Genomic DNA, 17,968 nt, shown 5'->3' with positions numbered 1-17,968 from the left:
AGTTCTACACCTAATAAAGTTTCTGGAGCCTGTTAAAGTCTTTCACCTACTTTCTATTACACATTATTAAATATAGCTAGGTAATAATGTGTCAATATTATTTGGATAGTACCTTAAAAGATCTTTTATTGAAGTATAGTTGAGTTACAATGTTTTTTTCTTCAGGTGTATATCAAATTGATCCAACTTTATACATATATAGTTTTTATATTCTTGTATGTTTAATATATATTTATATATGATTTTATGATGTTTAGCTGTTAAGTTGTGTCCAACTCTTTTGCAACTTCATGGACTGATGTCCACCAGGCTCCTCTGTCCATGGAATTTTCCAGGCAAGAAAACTGGAGTGGGTTGCCATTTCCTTCTCCAGGGGATCTTCCTAACCCAAAGATTGAACTCATGTCTCCTACATTGGTAGGCAGATTCTTAATGCTGAGCCACCCTAGGAAGACCCATATATAACTTATATGTACATCTACATTCTTTTAATATTCTTTTCCATTATATATCATCACCAGGGATTGAATATCAGGCATGTGCTCTATAGGGACTGATATTCTGTATCTTTTTAATTTACTTTATAGTACTACATAGTAGTGTTTTTCTGTTAACCTAACCTTTTCATTCATTCTTCATTAAAATTTTAATTCATTAGTTTTTTTTTAGTGAACATCAGTTTTGTACACATGCATGCCACCGAATCTTTTAAGGAATGGTTAAAAATAAAGCCTTTGTGGGAAAACTGGTCAACCACTTGTACAAGAATGAAACTACAACACTTTCTAACACCATACACAAAAATAAATTCAAAACGGATTAAAGATCTAAACCTATGACCAGAAACTATAAAACTCCTAGAAGAAAACCTAGGCAAAACACTCTCTGACATAAACCACAGCAGAATCCTCTATGACCTACCTCCAGAGTGATGTAAATAAAAGCAAAAATAAACAAATGGGACCTAATTAAACTGAAAGCTTTGCACAATGCAGGAGACTTAAGCAAGGTGAAAAGACAACCTTCATAATGGGAGCAAATAATAGGAAATGAAACAACAGACAAAGAATTAATCTCAAAAATATACAAGCAACTCCTGAAGCTCAATTCCAGAAAAATAAACGACCCAATCAAAAAATGGGCCAAAGAACTAAACAGACATTTCTCCAAAGAAGACATACAGATGGCTCACAAACACATGAAAAGATGCTCAACATCACTCATTATCAGAGAAATGCAAATCAAAACCACAGTGAGGTACCATTTCATGCTAGACAGAATGGCTGCTATCCAAAAGTCTACAAGCAATAAATGCTGGAGACGGTGTGGAGAAAAGGGAACCCTCTTACATTGTTGGTGGGAATGCAAACTAGTACAGCCACTATGGAGAACAGTGTGGAGATTCCTTAAAAAACTGGAAATAGAACTGCCATATCACCCAGCAATCCCACTTCTGGGCATACACAATGAGGAAACCAGAATTGAAAGAGACACGTGTACCCTAATGCTCATTGCAGCCCTGTTTATAATAGCCAGGACATGGAAGCAACCTAGATGCCCATGGGCAGACGAATGGATAAGAAAGCTGTGGTACATATACACAATGGAATATTACTCAGCCATTAAAAAGAATACATTTGCTCATTTCTAATGAGGTGGATGAAACTGGAGCCTATTATACAGAGTGAAGTAAGCCAGAAAGAAAAACACCAATACAGTATATTAATGCATATATATGGAATTTAGAAAGATGGTAATGATAACCCTATACACGTGATAGCAAAAGAGACACAGATGTGTAGAACAGTCTTTTGGACACTGTGGGAGAAGGCAAGGGTGGGATGATTTGGAAGAATGGCATTGAAACAAGTATATTATCATATGTGAAATGGATCACCAGTCCAGGTTTGATGCATGGGACAGGGTGCTCTGGCCTGGTGCACTGGGATGACCCAGAGGGACGGGATGGGGAGGGAGGTCAGAGGAGGATTCAGGATGGGGAAAACATGTACACGTGTGGCTGATTCATGGCAATGTATGACAAAACCACTACAAAATTATAAAGCAATCAGCCTCCAATAAAAATGAATAAATTTATTTTAAAAAAGCCTTTGTATCAAAAATGAATTATGCTCTACACACAGCAGGATTATCACTTCTTAAAGTATTGCCAATGTTATTCTATAGTTGTCTCTTAAGTAGGTGGTGTATGTCAGGTTTTGTATAAAATAATCCATTCAGGTGCAATTTATATTTTACAAAAATTATAAATATATGGATAAAAATAAGATATAAATATATACATCTAATTTTAAAATTGCAGTGTTCATGTATAGGGATTGTCTGTAAAAGTTTCTGATGAGGTTGGGCTTCCCTGGTGGCTCAGCAGTAAAGAATCTGCCTACAGTGCAGGAGATGTGGGTTCGGTCCCTGGGTTGGAAAGATCCCCTAGAGAAGGGAATGGCAACACACTCCAGTATTCTTGCCTGGAGAATCTCATGGACAGAGGTGCTCGGTGGGCTATAGTCCATGAGGTCTCAAAGAGTCTGACACATCCTAGTGACTAAAACTCACATAATAGTAAATATTAGAAACAACTGATATGTAGACTATGTCATAATTTTCCTTCTATAAACTTTTCTTTCAACTGTAGTGACAAAGTGTGAAAGTGTAGTGCCAAAGAGGGATAACAATATGTGCTAGGTGTGCTGGTCCTGGGTTTTTTTGCCCTCAAATTCTCTCATTGTCCCTTTCCATCAGGTTCTGTATTCCAGGAGGACTGGTGTCTGAAGGCTGCTTCCTCCAGGCTCCCTGAATGACTGGCTTTCACACAGGACATGCTGACTGGCGGGAGGGCTGAATGAAGGGAAAAGAGAAGCCAGGGTCATTCTGCTTTCCACTGTGCTCTAGGAAGCATTTCTTTTTTTTTTTTTTTTTTTCCATTTATTTTTATTAGTTGGAGGCTAATTACTTTACAATATTGTAGTGGTTTTTGTCATACATTGACATGAATCAGCCATGGATTTACATGTATTCCCCTTCCCGATCCCCCCTCCCACCTCCCTCTCTGCCTGATCCCTCTGGGTCTTCCCAGTGCACCAGGCCGGAGCACTTGTCTCATGCATCCCACCTGGGCTGGTGATTTGTTTCACCATAGATAATATACATGTTTCAATGCTGTTCTCTCGAAACATCCCACCCTCGTCTTCTCCCACAGAGTCCAAAAGTCTGTTCTGTACATCTGGGTCTCTTTTTCTGCTTTGCATATAGGGTTGTCATTACCATGTTTCTAAATTCCATATATATGTGTTAGTATGCTGTAATGTTCTTTATCTTTCTGGCTTACTTCACCCTGTATAATGGGCTCCAGTTTCATCCATCTCATTAGAACTGATTCAAATGAATTCTTTTTAATGGCTGAGTAATATTCCATTGTGTATATGTACCACAGCTTTCTTATCCATTCGTCTGCTGATGGGCATCTAGGTTGCTTCCATGTCCTGGCTATTATAAACAGTGCTGCGATGAACATTGGGGTGCACATGTCTCTTTCAGATCTGGTTTCCTCAGTGTGTATGCCCAGAAGTGGGATTGCTGGGTCATATGGCAGTTCTATTTCCAGGTTTTTAAGAAATCTCCACACTCTTCTCCATAGTGGCTGTACTAGTTTGCATTCCCACCAACAATGTAAGAGGGTTCCCTTTTCTCCACACCATCTCCAACATTTATTGCTTGTAGACTTTTGGATAGCAGCCATCCTGACTGGTGTGTAATGGTACCTCATTGTGGTTTTCATTTGCATTTCTCTGATAATGAGTGATGTTGAGCATCTTTTCATGTGTTTGTTAGCCATCTGTATGTCTTCTTTGGAGAAATGTCTGTTTAGTTCTTTGGCCCATTTTTTGATTGGGTCGTTTATTTTTCTGGAATTGAGCTTCAGGAGTTGCTTGTATATTTTTGAGATTAATCCTTTGTCTGTTTCTTCATTTGCTATTATTTTCTCCCAATCTGAGGGCCGTCTTTTCACCTTGCTTGTAGTTTCCTTTGTTGTGCAAAAGCTTTTAAGTTTCATTAGGTCCCATTTGTTTATTTTTGCTTTTATTTCCAATATTCTGGGAGGTGGGTCATAGAGGATCCTGCTGTGATTTATGTCAGAGAGTGTTTTGCCTATGTTCTCCTCTAGGAGTTTTATAGTTTCTGGTCTTACATTTAGATCTTTAATCCATTTGGAGTTTGTTTTTGTGTATGGTGTTAGAAAATGTTCTAGTTTCATTCTTTTACAAGTGGTTGACCAGTTTTCCCAGCACCACTTGTTAAAGAGATTGTCTTTTTTCCATTGTATATCCTTGCCTCCTTTGTCAAAGATAAGGTGTCCATAGATTCATGGATTTATCTCTGGGCTTTCTATTCTGTTCCATTGATCTATATTTCTGTCTTTGTGCCAGTACCATACTGTCTTGATGACTGTGGCTTTGTAGTAGAGTCTGAAGTCAGGCAGGTTGATTCCTCCAGTTCCCTTCTTCTTTCTCAAGATTACTTTGGCTATTCGAGGTTTTTTTGTATTTCCATACAAATTGTGAAATTATTTGTTCTAGTTCTGTGAAAAATACCATTGGTAGCTTGATAGGGATTGCATTGAATCTATAGATTGCTTTGGGTAGAATAGCCATTTTGACAATATTGATTCTTCCAATCCATGAACACGGTATGTTTCTCCATCTGTTTGTGTCCTCTTTGATTTCTTTCATCAGTGTTTTATAGTTTTCTATGTATAGGTCTTTTGTTTCTTTAGGTAGATATACTCCTAAGTATTTTATTCTTTTTGTTGCAATGGTGAATGGTATTGTTTCCTTAATTTCTCTTTCTGTTTTTTCATTGTTAGTGTATAGGAATGCAAGGGATTTCTGTGTGTTAATTCTAAATCCTGCAACTTTACCATATTCATTGATTAGCTCTAGCAATTTTCTGGAAGAGTCTTTAGGGTTTTCTATGTAGAGGATCATGTCATCTGCAAACAGTGAGAGTTTCACTTCTTCTTTTCCTATCTGGATTCCTTTTACTCCTTTTCTGCTCTGATTGCTGTGGCCAAAATTTCCAACACTATGTTGAATAGTAGTGGTGAGAGTGGGCACCCTTGTCTTGTTCCTGATTTCAGGGGAAATGCTTTCAATTTTTCACCATTGAGGGTAATGCTTGCTGTGGGTTTGTCATATATAGCTTTTATTATGTTGAGGTATGTTCCTTCTATTCCTGCTTTCTGGAGAGTTTTAATCATAAATGGGTGTTGAATTTTGTCAAAGGCTTTCTCTGCATCTACTGAGATAATCATATGGTTTTTATCTTTCAATTTGTTAATGTGGTGTATCACATTGATTGATTTGCGGATATTAAAGATCCTTGCATTCCTGGGATAAAGCCCACTTGGTCATGGTGTATGATGTTTTTAGTATGTTGTTGGATTCTGTTTGCTAGAATTTTGTTAAGGATTTTTGCATCTATGTTCATCAGTGATATTGGCCTGTAGTTTTCTTTTTTTGTGGCATCTTTGTCTGGTTTTGGAATTAGGGTGATGGTGGCCTCATAGAGTGAGTTTGGAAGTTTACCTTCTTCTGCAATTTTCTGAAAGAGTTTGAGTAAGGGGCGCGGCGCGGCGCGGGGCGGGCGGGCGGACCTGCGGGCGGCGGCGGCAGCGCGGGAGAGCGGGCGGAGGGAGCCCGGCCGGCGGAGCATGTGCGCTGCCTGCGGCCCGGTCACGTCCCCTCGCGGGCGCCGCCGCCCCGCGCCACCGGAGCAGCTCGGCCGCGGCCCTAATATTAAAAAAAAAAAAAAAAAGTTTGAGTAAGATAGGTGTTAGCTCTTCTCTAAATTTTTGGTAGAATTCAGCTGTGAAGCCATCTGGTCCTGGGCTTTTGTTTGCTGGAAGATTTCTGATTACAGTTTCGATTTCCTTGCCTGTGATGGGTCTGTTAAGATCTTCTATTTCTTCCTGGTTCAGTTTTGGAAAGTTATACTTCTCTAAGAATTTGTCCATTTCTTTCAAGTTGTCCATTTTATTGGCATAGAGCTGCTGGTAGTAGTCTCTTGTGATCCTTTGTATTTCAATGTTGTCTGTTGTGATCTATTTACATTTCTAATTTTGTTAATTTGGTTCTTCTCCCTTTGTTTCTTAATGAGTCTTGCTAATGGTTTTCCAATTTTGTTTATTTTTTCAGAAAACCAGCTTTTAGCTTTGTTGATTTTTGCTATGGTCTCTTTAGTTTCTTTTGCATTTATTTCTGCCCTAATTTTTAAGATTTCTTTCCTTCTACTAACCCTGGGGTTCTTCATTTCTTCCTTCTCTAGTTGCTTTAGGTGTAGAGTTAGGTTATTTCTTTGACTTTTTTCTTCTTTCTTGAGGTAAGCCTGTAATGCTATGAACCTTCCCCTTAGCACTGCTTTTACAGTGTCCCATAGGTTTTGGGTTGTTGTGTTTTCATTTTCATTCATTTCTATGCAAATTTTCATGTCTTTTTTGATTTCTTCTATGATTTGTTGGTTATTCAGAGGCGTGTTATTTAGCCTCCATATGTTTGAATTTTTAATAATTTTTTTCCTGTAATTGAGATCTAATCTTACTGCACCGTGGTCAGAAAAGATGACTGGAATGATTTCAATTTTTTTGAATTTACCAAGACAAGATTTGTGGCCCAGGATGTGATCTATTCTGGAGAAGGTTCTGTGTGCACTTGAGAAAAAGGTGAAGTTGATTGTTTTGGGGTGATGTGTCCTATAGATATCAATTAGGGCTAGCTGGTCTATTGTGTCATTTAAAGTTTGTGTTTCCTTGTTAATTTTCTGTCTAGTTGATCTATCCATAGTTGTGAGTTTGGTATTAAAGTCTCCCACTATTATTGTGTTACTATTAATTTCCTCTTTCATACTCGTTAGCATTTGCCGTACATATTGCGGTGCTCCTATGTTGGGTGCATATATATTTATAATTGTTATATCTTCTTGGATTGATCCTTTGATCATTATGTAGTGTCCTTCTTTGTCTCTTTTCACAGCCTTTATTTGAAAGTCTGTTTTATCTGATATGAGTATTGTGACTCCTGCTTTATTTTGGTCTCCATTTGCGTGAAATATTTTTTTCTAGCCCTTCACTTTTAGTCTGTATGTGTCCCTTGTTTTGAGGTGGGTCTCTTGTAGACAGCATATATAGGGGTCTTGTTTTTGTATCCATTCAGCCAGTCTTTGTCTTTTCATTGGGGCATTGAACCCATTTACATTTAAGGTAATTATTGATAGGTATGGTCCCGTTGCCATTTACTTTGTTGTTTTGGGTTCACGTTTATACAACCTTTCTGTGTTTCCTGTCTAGAGAAGATCCTTTAGCATTTGTTGAAGAGCTGGTTTGGTGGTGCTGAATTCTCTCAGCGTTTGCTTGTCTGTAAAGCTTTTGAATTCTCCTTCATATCTGAATGAGACCCTTGCTGGGTACACTAATCTGGGTTGTAGGTTATTCTCTTTCATTACTTGAAGTATGTCCTGCCATTCCCTTCTGGCCTGAAGGGTTTCTATTGATAGATCAGCTGTTATCCTTATGGGAATCCCTTTGTGTGTTATTTGTTTTTTCTCCCTTGCTGCTTTTAATATTTGTTCTTTGTGTTTGATCTTTGTTCATTTGATTAATATGTGCCTTGGGGTGTTTCTCCTTGGGTTTATCCTGTTTGGGACTCTCTGGGTTTCTTGGACTTGGGTGGCTATTTCCTTCCCCATTTTAGGGAAGTTTTCAGCTATTATCTCCTCGAGTATTTTCTCTTGGCCTTTCTTTTTGTCTTCTTCTTCTGGGACTCCTATGATTCGAATGTTGGGGCGTTTCACATTGTCCCAGAGGTCCCTGAGGTTGTCCTCATTTCTTTTGATTCTTTTTTCTTTTTTTTTCTCTCTGCTTCATTTATTTCCACCATTTTATCTTCTACCTCACTTATCCTATCTTCTGTCTCCGTTATTCTACTCTTGGTTCCCTCCAGAGTGTTTTTGATCTCATTTATTGCATTATTCATTTTTAATTGACTCTTTTTTATTTCTTCTAGGTCTTTATTAAACATTTCTTACATCTTTTTCAATCTTTGTCTCTAGGCTATTTATCTGTAACTCCATTTTGTTTTCAAGATTTTGGATCATTTTTATTATCATTATTCTAAATTCTTTTTCAGGTAGATTCCCTATCTCCTCCTCTTTTGTTTGACTTGGTGGGCATTTTTCATGTTCCTTTACCTGTTGAATATTTCTCTGCCTTTTCATCTTGTTTAGATTGCTGTGTCTGGAGTGGGCTTTCTGTATTCTGGAGGTCTATGGTTCCTTTATGTTGTGGAGGTTTCACCCAGTGGGTGGCGTTGGACGATTGGCTTGTTGAGGTTTGCTGATTAGGATGCTTGCGTCGGTGTACTGGTGCATGGAACTGGATTTCTTCTCTCTGGAGTGCAATGGAGTGTCCAGTAATGAGTTTTGAGATGGGTCTGTGTGTTAGGTGTGACTTTCGGCAGCCTGTATGTTGACACTCAGGACTATGTTTCTGCCTTGCTGGAGAATTTGCGTGGTATGTCTTGCTCTGAAACTTACTGGCTCTTGGGTGGTGGCTGGTTTCAGTGTAGGTATGGAGGCTTTTGGAAGGTCTCTTATTACTTAATGTTCCATGTAGTCAGGAGTTTTCTGGTGTTCTCAGGTTTTGGGCTTAAGTCTCCTGCCTCTGGATTTCAGTTTTATTCTTCCAGTAGTCTCAAGACTTCTCCAACTATATAGCACTGATGATAAAACTTCTGGGTTAATGGTGAAAAGATTCTCCACCGTCAGGGACAACCAGAGAGGTTCACAGAGTTACATGAAAAAGAGGAGAGGGAGGAGGGAGATAGAGATGAGCAGGAGGAGAAAAGGGGGGACTCAAGAGGAGAGAGACAGACCTACACAGTTGTCTGTTCCCAAAGTGTTCTCTGTAGCCCAGACACCCACAGAGATTCACAGAATTGGATTGGGAAGAGAAGGAGAAAGGAGGAAATAGAGGTGTTCTGAGGTAGAAAACGGAGAGTCAAAAGTGGGAGAGAGTAATCAACACACTCCTGAATAAAAATGGGAACTGAATATTGGATTCTTAAATGTCCAAAATTTATATCACATACTGAAAAGCCAAGATTAAATATCTAGAGTAGAGGTTAGATTCTTAAAAATACAATATTAAAAACAAAAACAGAAACACAAAAAATTTTAGAAATATATATGAAGTTCGGATTAAAAATAGGGCTTCTCTCTCTCTTTTTTTTTTTTTGCAAGGTTATAGTGAAATGAAAATTAAAATTAAGGAGTAGTAGAGGAGTAATAGAGGACTTTAAAGAAAATAAGAGAAAAAAAGACAAGAAAAGAAAAAAAGAGGAAAGAAATTTTTTTCCTAATTAAAAAAATCATTAAAATATATGAAAATGAAAGTTAAGGAATAATGGGGGAGTAATAGGGAATTTTAAAAGAAAATAAAAGAGAAAAAATAAAAAAGAAAAGAAAAGAAAAAAATTTTTTTTCAATTAAAAAGAAAAGGTAAATATATATCTAGGAATTTCTCTGGAGCTGTTGCAGTCAGCGTGGGTTCGGTTCAGTTTCAGATAGCTCCTCGCTCCAGCTTACACTTCTCGATATCTATAGGTCCCTTCCGGTGCAGTCGATGTTATCTACAGGGATTTTGATCTGTTGCACCGGTCCCTTCTGAAGCGGTTCCCTTTGTTTTTTCGTTTCTGTTTGCCGGTCTCTTCAGTGTCTAATTTCCGCCCTGACACAGGCGGGCGGAGGTGGTCTCTGGTTCAGGTTCGCTAGTTCTGTCGCGCTGCGGGGAGGGAGGGGCGCTGCTTTCCCTGTCTACGCTGCTCAGGCTCCCGGCTGCTCTATACGGAGCTTGCTCTGCATTGCATGCGGTTCCAGTTTTCGGGTCCTCCACAAAAGCGCAGACTCGGTTGCGCCTGCGTTTTGTGCCTTCCCCGGCCAAGCAGCTGAGGCAGCCAGGAGCTTGACCGGCACACTCTCTCCGGTGCGGCGCGCCTTCTCCCCTCCGCGGTCCCAGCCTCAGTTTCTGCTGGTCGGGTGCGTGCGCCTTGTGTTTAGCTGCGACCCTCCCGGCGGATGTCACCCATCCAGAATCTCAGAAAGTCTTTGGTTAGAAACTGGAGGCCTGTTTGCAGTGTGGTAGGGGATGCCGCCTCTGGGGCTGAGTTTGCCCCTTTCCCCTCCCCCCTGCCTTCTGCCTCCGGCGGGGCTGGTCTGTCTGCAGCCAGCTAGCTCCTCTGGAATTGCTCGGTCCCTTTGTTCTGCGAACGGCCGGCAGTGTGTTCGGGCAGGTTAATTTTCTCTCTCTCTTTTGCTATCCCACAGTTTAAGTTGCTATCTCACAAAAGCTCCCTCCGATTGCCCTCAGGGCACTCAGGCCTGGTCCTTACCCTAAGCAATGCCTCCGGCTCCTCTCCGTTCCGCCCCCACTTGCTGGTGGCAGATGCGGGCATCTGGGGTACTTTCCTGCTGGGAGTTGCTTTTAGGCACGGAATATGTGGGTTTTATTTATTTTTCCTCCCAGTTAGGTTGCCCTCCGAGATTCGAAAACTTCCCCCAGACCCGCCAGTGCGAGGGTATCCTGGTGTTTGGAAACTTCCTCTATTAAGACTCCCTCCCTGGGACGGGTCTCTGTCCCTCGCTCTTTTGTCTCAAATCTTTTTATCTTTTATATTTTGTCCTACCTCCTTTCAAAGACAATGGGCTGCTTTTCTGGGCGCCTGATGTCCTTAGCTAGCGATCAGAAGTTGTTTTCTGAACTTTGCTCAGCATTCAATGGTTCATTTGATGAATTTGTAGGGGAGAAAGTGGTCTCCCCGTCCTATTCCTCTGCCATCTTGGCTCCTCCCCTCTGTAGGAGGCTTTTCAAGATGAGGTGGCCATCTCCTCTTTTGGTTCGAGTTCTGTTGGCAAGCTTCCCATTTGTTCCTGCTTCCACCAGGTTATCCTGGGCCTTTGGCTTCTTTTGCTTCTTCAAGTCCAGCAGTGGGAGCAGCTGCCAGCTATTTCTAATCTCAGGTTCATCTCTCATTTCACTGTTTGGTTTTCCAGCTACCCCACCACTTGTGTAGCCCACTCATGCATTAAAGTCTCCCTATTGCAAAAGATCCAAAACTATTTGTAACTGGCACCACACTCTGGACTATGTACACCCTTCCTTTCCAGAAAGTATACTTCTTAGGAAATAATTAGTCCAATTCTAATCATGTTCTGGTGACAAAATCTATTTTCTATGAAATAGTCTTACAAATTTTCACAGTAGACAACACCCTACTCCAAAGCAATGAATGTTTAAGTTGGGTTTAGATACCATTATAATCATTGGAGGGTACTGGGACTAATCAATGTTTCTTTCTTCCTTGAAATGCTGCTTGAGAAAGACTGATTCTGAATATTGAAAATATTGACCCTTCTTTTAAATGAGGCTCAAGAACTCAATTACTGATATGTATGATATTGTAGATTATAGTGAGACATTCATTATATAAAACTGAATCTCACTTAAGGGCTTCCCTGATAGTTCAGTTGGTAAAGAATCTGCCTGCAATGCAGGAGACCCCACTTTGATTCCTGGGTCAGGAAGATCCTCTGGAGAAGGGATAGGCTACCCACTCCAGTATCCTGGCCTGGAGAATTTCCATAGTCCATGGAGTCGCAAAGAGTCAGACATGACTTTCACATTCTCACTTAATGCCACAAATGCCTTTTGGAAAATTATCAACTACACTTAAGATTCTTTATGTGCTGAGAATAATTTATCAATGTTGAAGAAAAAGGCCAAAGGCCACAACTCTACTGATGCTTTCTCTAGCACTAAACTCTGACTACCCGATAAACAGCTTACTATTCTAGTATGTATTAATAGTAGTTCAACTCTCAGAAAGTGTTTCTGAATAATTCACTTCAATACTGTTTTTCTTTAAATTGGAGGATAATTGCTTTATAATGTTGTGCTGGTTTCTGCCATACAACAATGCAAATCAGCCATTATTATATATATTTCCCCTTCCTTTTAAGCCTCCCTCCCTCCATCCCATCCCACCCCTCTAGGTTATCACAGGGCACCAGCTGGGCTGTCTGTGTAATAAAGCAGCTTTCCACTAGCTATCTATTTTACGCATGGTAGTGTACATATGTCAAAGTTACTTTCTCAGTTCATCCTACTCTCTCGTTCCCCTGCTGTATCCACAAGTCTATTCTCTATGTGTCATCTCCATTTCTTCCCTGTAAACAGGTTCATCATTACTATTTTTCTGGAACCCATATATATATGTTAATTTATGATATTTGTTTTTCTGTTCTGATTTACTTCACTCTGTAAAACAGGCTCTAGATTCATCCATCTCACTACAACTGACTCAAATTTGTTCCTTTTTCTGGCTAATATTCCATTGTATGTGTGTAATTGAATATATTTCCTCTTAATCATTAACATTCAAAGATGATAACAACTACAAAATATTCAATATGTCAAATCAGTGAGGAACTAATACATTATTTAAGGGGTCAATGATGATCGAATATTAGACCTCTGGCTAACCAACTTAATGAAAATATACGTAAAAGGATTAAATATGTAAAGATGTTACTGCAGAGTATGAATCTTACTTGGATAATGGAAAAAACTGTAGATGAAAACTTGCATAAACTTAGTGTTTGGAAGAGTTTCATAGGCCAATCAAAAACCATAGTGATGTGTGCATTTTTTGCCTAGCAGATTGAAAGTGAAAGTGAAGTCCCTCAGTCGTGTCCGACTATCTGCAACCCCATGGACTGTAGCCTACCAGGCTCCTCCATTGATGGGATTCTCTAGGCAAGAATACTGGAGTGGGCTGCCATTTCAGATCACATGACAAAAATAATCACTGAATTGGAATGAGTGGAGGAACTCTTAGGCACTGACATTATGAGAATATAGATTTCTTTAAACTCATTTAAATATAACAATGTTATATCTGTAAAGTAAAAATGTAATATTATGAGGACATATTATAAAGCACATATTTTATCATAAAAAATTTCATCACAGAAACTTTTAACTTATGGTAAAATTATAAATGCATTTAATGCCTAAGAATATGGAACTTTTTCAAATAACTTGGTGCATTCTTATAACAAAGTATTATTCAGGCACTGCTCTTAAAGTTAATATTTATTGACGTTGAAAAATATTTTGTTTGTTAATGGAGATAATTGGTTACAAATGAGAAACAAGTCTCACTTATCCAATCATGTAACTAAACCCTAATAGCAAAGACAGGGCTTTTCTTTTCTTTTCTTCACCCACAGAAAAGAATATAAGAATGCACACGCTTGAGGGGCTGGGGTGAAGGTGACAGAGTTTGTCTATGATATTGCCTGGCTGGAGATAAAGCAAATGTCCAGTTGAGGAATGCCTTCCTTTATACCTCTCCCTTGAGAAAACTCTGTTCTGGACACTAAACTCCATGTTAATTAGCAACTTGGACTTACAGATCCCTGAGGTCTTGAACATCTATCTCCTATGTACTTCTCACTTTTTCCTAATTTGATTTTCTCGAAGGACTATGCTCAAGAACTCTTTACTTCTGCTGAGTTCATTGGTATTGGGCAGTGATATCCACTTCAGTGAAGCAATTGTAACATGCTTAAATCATGTTGCCCATCTTCTTTTCTGCATGCTGACAAAGATATAAGGCAGAAGGAGGATGACCTAGATGACGGAAGAAACCCCTCTTAGTTTCTTTTATCACCACCTCTCTCTCCCTCTTGAGTGGCCTTCAGGTACATTAGCCAGCATGGACTGACTCAGCAACTTTAAAGACTCACTTTGTCTCTCCTCCAGATTCCCTTTCAGGAGTCCTTCCTCTACATATCTATGCCAAATATAATCATTTTTCATACCACAAAAATAATCCAAAAAGGGCATGGCAGAAAGAAAATTCTTGAACTTTTTGCCTAAGGAAAAAGATATTCCTCTAGATATTTCTTCTGTTTGACAGTAGTTAAACTCTGGATATAAGCTAAATGTTCTTCAATGGAAAAATGGATAAAGAAAATGAGATTATGTATCAATCTGGTATAGCCATGAGAAAGAAGGAGATCCTGCCATTTGCTACAACCTGTGTGAAAATACTATATGGTACCATTTAAGTGCTGAATTAAAAAAAGACAAAGAGAGAAACAGAAAATAGAGACTAGAATAGTGGGTTCCAGAGACTAGGGAGAGGAGTATATGGAACAAGGTAAGTGAAAGGATAAAAGTTTTCAGTTATAAGAGTAAGTACTGAAGAGTTAATGTGCGACATGGTGACTTTAGTTACTAACATGGTATTGTAGACTTGAAAGTTGCTGAAAGTAGATCATAAGCATTCTCACCTCACACAGAAAAGAGTTAACCAATGCTATCTATGTGAGGTGATGAATATGTTAATTTTCTTGATCTTTGTAGTCATTCTGCAATATATACATAAAGCATGTTATCATGTTGTACACTTTAAACACACACAATTACATTGCTCAACTTTCTTCAATAACATTAAAAAATCAAAATTTTGAAAGTGTGTTTATTTCACTTAAGATGCAAGGTTACTTTTAAAAGTATATACATACCTGAATAAGCTTACAAATTCAGCTTTCATTATTCCTAACTGTTTCAACAAGATACTGATTTTAGAGCATAAAGGGGACTTCCCAGGTGGTGCAGAGGTAACCAATCTGCCTGCCAATTCAGGAGATGTGGATTCGGTCCCTGAATTGGGAAGATGCCCTGGAGAAGGAAATGTCAACCCACTGCAGTATTCCTGCATGGAGAATCCCATGGACAGAGAAGCATGGCTAGTTACAGTCCCTGGGGTTGCAAAGAGTTGGACATGACTGAGCATGCATGCTTCATGAGAGCATAAAATTTGAGGACACAGAAGATGATACTGTAGAAAGATAGTAAATGAAGAGGTATGGTGAAATATAATCTGGACTGATTCTGTTCTGCAGAATGCAAAATTGGTGACAAAGACATATTTTGCCTTTTCATGATGTTCCCAAATGCCAATTCCTTGTCTTTAACTTAGTGGGTGTGTGTAAGTGACTTTTTACCTTATTTTTTTTAATCTGAAGACATTTTATCAAAAACTGAACAACCTGCACACCTGAGTTTGTGCATCTGTTTTTATGTGGATGTATCCCAAATATCTTTTTTTCATCAACTTTGAGGTATAAAAACTTGTGGTCAGTTGCTAAATAGCTTCCAAAATTATTTAGCTTTCCTCTCTGCTGAAATTCACCTGTGTCTGACCCTATACACACTCTGATCAAATATTTAGTTATAAGAAACATTATCAGAACTTGCTTTGTCTTTGAGTAACAAAAGACACAAAATATGTTCCATTTATTTTTCTGATCTACTGACTCAACTGTTATTCATTATTTTGCATTGTAATTTCTGTGGAACCAAACAAAGATCACTCACAATCCATTTCATACTAGGTGCTTAAATTTGCTTCAGCATTCCTATCCTCTTTTCTTCCCACGTCTACTAACAGAATTATATAGCCACTCAAACTGAGAGCTTTTCTTTTCTTCTTAGGAAAATTTCCTTTAATAATAATTTTCAACAAATGGGAAAAGAGAATGGGAACACAGAAAAAAAGACGATGGGTCAAATATTTATTGAGTCAAGAAATGATGACCCCAAACAATGCTTTTGTTTGTAAGAATGCCTTTTTAATAATTACCATTTTTCCTTCTCTGTGAAAACTGACTAGTTAAGAAAATCTGAGTTTCCTTCCAATTTTTGAAGTAAATAGTAATAATGTTATTTCCTTCAATTGAATTTTGAGTCCATTTTTCTCTTTTACAATAACAGACTAATGGAACAAAACAATGAAACATCTGGGGGAGATTTTATTTTGCTTGGATTCTCAGACCAGCCTCAATTGGAGGCCATCCTTTTTGTGGTCATCTTGATATCCTATCTTTTGACCCTCCTGGGCAACACAGCCATTATCCTGGTCTCCTGCCTGGACTCCAAACTTCACACATCTATGTATTTCTTCCTCACAAACCTCTCGTTTCTTGACCTTTGCTTAGCTACCAGCATCGTCCCCCAGTTATTGTGGAACCTGCAGGGACCAGCCAAGACCATCACATCAACAGGCTGTGCCATACAACTCTATGTGTCCCTCTCACTGGGTTCCACTGAGTGTGTTCTCCTGACCATCATGGCCTTTGATCGCTATGTAGCAGTCTGCAGACCTCTCAATTACACCAGTGTTATGCACCCATCATTTTGTAAGTCCTTAGCAGGAATAGCCTGGCTGTGTGGAGTAGGAAACACTCTTATCCAAGGAACCATCACCCTTCGCCTTCCTCGCTGTGGACATCACCGTGTGCACAACTTCTTATGCAAAGTGCCTGCCATGATCAATTTGGCCTGCATTGACATCCATACAAATGAAGTCCAGCTCTTTGTGGCCACATTAGTTCTCCTTCTTCTTCCTGTGGCATTGATATTGGTCTCTTATGGATTCATCGTGCAGGCAGTGTCAAAAATTAAGTCATTCCAAACTTGGCGTAGGGCTCTAGGGACCTGCGGTTCCCATCTGCTGGTGGTGTCCCTCTTCTTTGGGACCAGCTCAGCCGTATACATTCAACCAAAGAGATTCTATGGCCATAGCCAGAGGGAGTTCCTCACACTCTTCTACACTGTTGTAACTCCCACCCTCAACCCCCTCATATATACTCTGAGGAACAAGGATGTGAAAGGAGCCTTGAGAAGGATGCTGAGAATAGAACAAAATTCCTAAGGAAAAAAAAAGGAAACGGTGACTTTTCATTGAGGAAAATTATTGAAGAGACCTAAGATTGAATAACTACTCCCAAGTGACTGCTTACCTTTCTGTCTTACCAACAATATGGCTACTGTGGTTTAGAAAAAAGAAGCACACTTCGATTCTACTTGTATATCTCATGGAACTTCATCTGTGTGTATGTGTGTGTTTTATAAACCTATTCATACTTTCTTCTACTAAATGTCTTTAAAGGGCATATCCCAGAATAGGGAGATTTAGTGATCTACCCAATATGCATGTGCTTACATATTTGATTAGGGAATTAAATAGTGTTTAATATGAACCAGAAAATGAAAAAGTATATGTTAGCATGAGGTGATTACTGTTGTACTTCTTTTGTAAAAGAGCTCTGGTGTGACATTGTTTAAAACATTCTACCACAGTATCCCAATTCTTTCAAAAGAAGAAAAAAAAAAACTTGAAAATATGGGCTCTTTTTACAGTAATGTACCAGATTTGTGAATCTACTTAAAAAGCTATTAAGGATGGAAAAGGTTTGCTTTTAAATAAAAACAATAGAAATTATTGTTAAATAATTATAGAAGTTACTTAATAATTTAATGAAGTACTAAAACTTACTGTAATCTAATTTCAAATGGACCGAGGGGCTACAGGGCAAAACCTTGTATTGAATCTTACTCGATGCTGTATTTCTTCTTTCAGGGTCTGAAATTGTAAAACACATGGGTTCTGAAGCCAGCTTTGCAAAACCTTTTGTTCTTTACTTAATCTCTTTGTTCCTCAATTTAATCACCTCACAGGTTTGCAGTGAGAATTAGATACATTAATTCATGCAATGTACTTAAAAATGACTCATGGCTCTGGTAAGCGCTGAATAAATCTTAAAGATTATTAGATACTTTCGAAAACACTATGGTGTTCTATAACCTCCAAATTCTTCAGTCTTCCTCCATCCTTCTTAACTTGTGCTTGGTTTGTTTGCAATTGTCTTGTATTCCGCAGCGTCCTGTACATTGCGCTTCTTTTTCATTGTGCTGGGAACACTGAGACCAACCAAAATCTCTCTTTATTTCACTTCTCTTTAGATCAGCACCAATTTTCACTTCTGAAGA

General features: G+C 38.9%; 1 protein-coding gene across 1 annotated transcript; it reads left to right on the top strand.

Annotated features, from left to right (window-relative positions):
* Nucleotides 1–15,914: 15,914 nt before the first annotated feature.
* LOC122696762 (olfactory receptor 2G3-like) lies at nucleotides 15,915–16,850 on the top strand. Its single transcript, XM_043906910.1, has one exon. It carries the CDS (start codon nucleotides 15,915–15,917, stop codon nucleotides 16,848–16,850), a length of 936 nt encoding a protein of 311 aa, XP_043762845.1.
* Nucleotides 16,851–17,968: the final 1,118 nt, after the last annotated feature.

The sequence above is a fragment of the Cervus elaphus genome, chromosome 7 (assembly GCF_910594005.1).
Source record: "Cervus elaphus chromosome 7, mCerEla1.1, whole genome shotgun sequence".
Classification (NCBI taxonomy): domain Eukaryota; kingdom Metazoa; phylum Chordata; class Mammalia; order Artiodactyla; family Cervidae; genus Cervus; species Cervus elaphus.
The sequence above is the reverse complement of the archived record's forward strand: the minus strand, read 5'-3'. Positions and strand labels throughout refer to the sequence as shown.